Below are 3,052 nucleotides of genomic sequence, written 5' to 3' on the forward strand. Positions count from 1 at the left end.
TATTTTTTAATTTAGAAATAAATTAATATTTTTATTATAACCATTTAATGGTTAGTCAATTTTTATTAATACCATTTAATGGTTAGTCATTTAGTGGTTATATATTCCACTTACTCTTACTAAAATTTTCTGTAGAAATTTGTCCCGCCTAAAAACAACACTTCTTAGTCCATTTACTGTATTCTCCACCCGCCTAAATTTCCATGGTCCCGCCCTGTAGAAATTTAACATTTTCATAGTGAGTTCTATAAATACTAAAGCTTTTGGTTCTCATTTTCATAGCCAAAATTTTACATTTCCTGTATCATTATCTTTTGGTTCACATAAAAATGCCTCTTAATATTGATCTAAACACTCCATATATTGATCATGAAATGATGGAATGCAACATAGCACCATCCATTAATCTAAATGATCCTTCTTCAAGTAATTTTAACTTGTCTTTTAAGGACCTACATGGTAGTTCATCAAATGAAGAATACATGGAAGAAGCTAATATGTTCAATTGTGAAAATGATTTTGAACATGGTATTTTTAATATTAATGAGGACATTGATGTTGATGCTTTATATTCAAATGAAGTTCATGTCATGGAAGAAGGTAATATGCTCTAATACTTTTATGTTAGATAATTTTTGAACAACTTAATTAATTTTTTTCACTTTTAATACTGTTTTATAAAATTGCAGAGAGTGAATTTATTCCAAATGAAGAAGATGGAGAGGAGACTGAATTTAATCAATATGAAAGTGATGGAGAAACTGAAAGTATTGCAGCTAGTAAGATTTTTTATCATATCATTATATTTTTGTTTGTTCATATCATTACTGTGTCATCTTTTTTTCATATCATATCATTACTTTTTGTTTTCTATTCATTACTACATTGCCATATTTTGTTTATAAATATAAAACATGCATGAGTCATGCATTAGCAACAAACATGAGACATGCATAAATTAATATAAATGGAGTGTCATCATTTGTTTTCTATTCATTACAGAGCCATATTTTGTTTGCCAATAAAAACATGTAGTAACAAACATGAGACAGTAGCAGCGTAGCAGCATATACTTGTTTCTTAATTATTTTCAATTTTTTCATGCAGTGTCCACAATGGTTCAACATGAACCTGAAACTTTTAGGAAAAAAAGATCATTTTTAAACAATGATCAACGGAAAATAATTGCTCAATTATTGATAAAGAATAGTTGTGGTGGAAAACTAAAATCCGGAACTGTTATATGGTTGGCATCCAAATACTCGGTATCCATCGATGTTATTTATCGAATTTGGAAGCAAGTATCTCAAACAGGTGATGCGTCTCATAAAAGAACAAAAAATTGTGGTCGGAAAAGAGTTGCGGTAGATATTGAAAAAGTGCGGGATATTTCGTTAGCTAAACGTAGCACTCTTCAGAGCCTCGCATTTGCCTTGGGCATTAGCAAAACAGCATTGTTTAAGTTTGTAAAGGATGGGACTTTGCGTCGGCATTCAAATGCTCTAAAGCCACAAATGAAAGATAGCAATATGAAAGATCGTCTTAGATTTTGCTTGTCCATGCCTGAAGAAACTAGTCTTCCTCATGATCCGGAGTTTAAGTCTATGCATAATATCGTCCACATAGATGAAAAATGGTTCTACATGACCAAAAAATCAGCTAACTACTACCTTCTTGAAAATGAGGATGAGCCATATCGCACATGCAAAAATAAAAATTTTATTGGAAAAGTCATGTTTTTAGTAGCAGTCGCTAGGCTTAGATTTGATGACGGTGATAAGGAGATATTTTCGGGAAAAATTGGCGTCTTTCCTCTTGTTCAAAAAGTTGCAGCAAAAAGGTCAAGTATCAATAGAGCTTCGGGTACACTTGAAACTAAACCGATTACTTCTATCACTAAAGAAGTTAGTCGAAATTTTCTAATCAATAAAGTGTTACCTGCAATTAAAGAAAAATGGCCGAGAGAACATGCAATGGAAACAATTTATATACAACAAGATAATGCTCCGTGTCATGTTTCTATTGACGATGAAGAATTTCGTAAAGCAGCTTCTGAAGGAGGATTTGACATCCGTTTATCTTGTCAACCACCGAATTCTCCTGATTTAAATGTTTTAGATCTGGGTTTTTTCAATGCCATTCAATCATTACAACAAAAGGAAGTTTCAAAATCAGTTGATGAACTCATTGAAGTTGTGCAAAACTCATATGATAATTTTTCTAGCAAACAATCTGACAAAAATTTTCTCACACTTCAATCTTGTATGATTGAAATCATGAAAATTAAAGGATCTAATAATTACCGAATTCCCCATATGAAGAAAGAAGTGTTGCTTAATCGAGGCATACTACCTACGCAACTAAAATGTGACCGAGAGTTAGTTGAAAATACTTTTCAATATTTAAACAATGATAATTAAGGTACGAACTTGTTGGTTTATATAATCGTATTTTCTATAAATTTTTAAATAAAATAGTGTACGCTAATTTTTGTCAAATTTGATTTATTCATTTTTCAGGAGGTTGGTTCTAGATCATGGAATTTACATGGAGAAGGAAATATGAAGAATGCTAGTTAGTTACATTAGACTTATTAGTTTATGTGTTGTACTACCTATTTCATATTATTGGTACTGTACATTACAATAAGAAGAAAATATGAAGAATGCTAGTTAGTTTACATTAGACTTACTAGTTAGTTTCATGAAGAATGCATGTTAGTTCCTTACTGATGGCACTGGTACTGCACGTTAGAATTTTTTAACAAATGAAAAATAAAATAGACAATGACATTACTCCAAAAAACCAATAGAAGATGATTAGAAAAATAAACATTAAACATCACAATCATAAAGAAACATAGCAGTACAATTCTTTAACAGTGCAATAGAAACAACAAAGAAACATTAAACATCATAAAAATCCAAATAAGAACACACCTAGTTTAAATAATCTAAGTAAATTTTTATCATATCTTTAACCTCTTCTTTCTTGACACCAAAGTTCAATGCTGGTAATTTGTTCAGATCAAACTCATCCATATCTAAGTATT

General features: G+C 30.6%; 1 protein-coding gene across 1 annotated transcript; it reads left to right on the forward strand.

Moving 5' to 3' along the window:
* Positions 1-212: 212 nt before the first annotated feature.
* On the forward strand, positions 213-2,565 carry LOC127100685 (uncharacterized). The gene is made up of 4 exons (XM_051037942.1): positions 213-600; positions 690-779; positions 1,108-2,377; positions 2,520-2,565. The coding sequence occupies exons 1-4, from the start codon at positions 330-332 to the stop codon at positions 2,563-2,565; spliced, it is 1,677 nt and encodes a 558-aa protein (XP_050893899.1). The 5' UTR covers positions 213-329.
* The last annotated feature ends 487 nt before the right edge of the window (positions 2,566-3,052 follow it).

Source organism: Lathyrus oleraceus, chromosome 1 (genome assembly GCF_024323335.1).
Source record: "Lathyrus oleraceus cultivar Zhongwan6 chromosome 1, CAAS_Psat_ZW6_1.0, whole genome shotgun sequence".
Lineage (NCBI taxonomy): Eukaryota > Viridiplantae > Streptophyta > Magnoliopsida > Fabales > Fabaceae > Lathyrus > Lathyrus oleraceus.

Bases quoted from the DNA above. Each gene is read 5' to 3' on its own strand.
- LOC127100685 (XM_051037942.1), top strand. From the start codon at position 330: ATGCCTCTTAATATTGATCTAAACACTCCATATATTGATCATGAAATG. The intron at 780-1,107 runs GTAAGATTTTTT...TTTTTCATGCAG, and splicing joins AACTGAAAGTATTGCAGCTA to TGTCCACAATGGTTCAACAT. The intron at 2,378-2,519 runs GTTAGTTGAAAA...TTCATTTTTCAG, and splicing joins CAACTAAAATGTGACCGAGA to GAGGTTGGTTCTAGATCATG.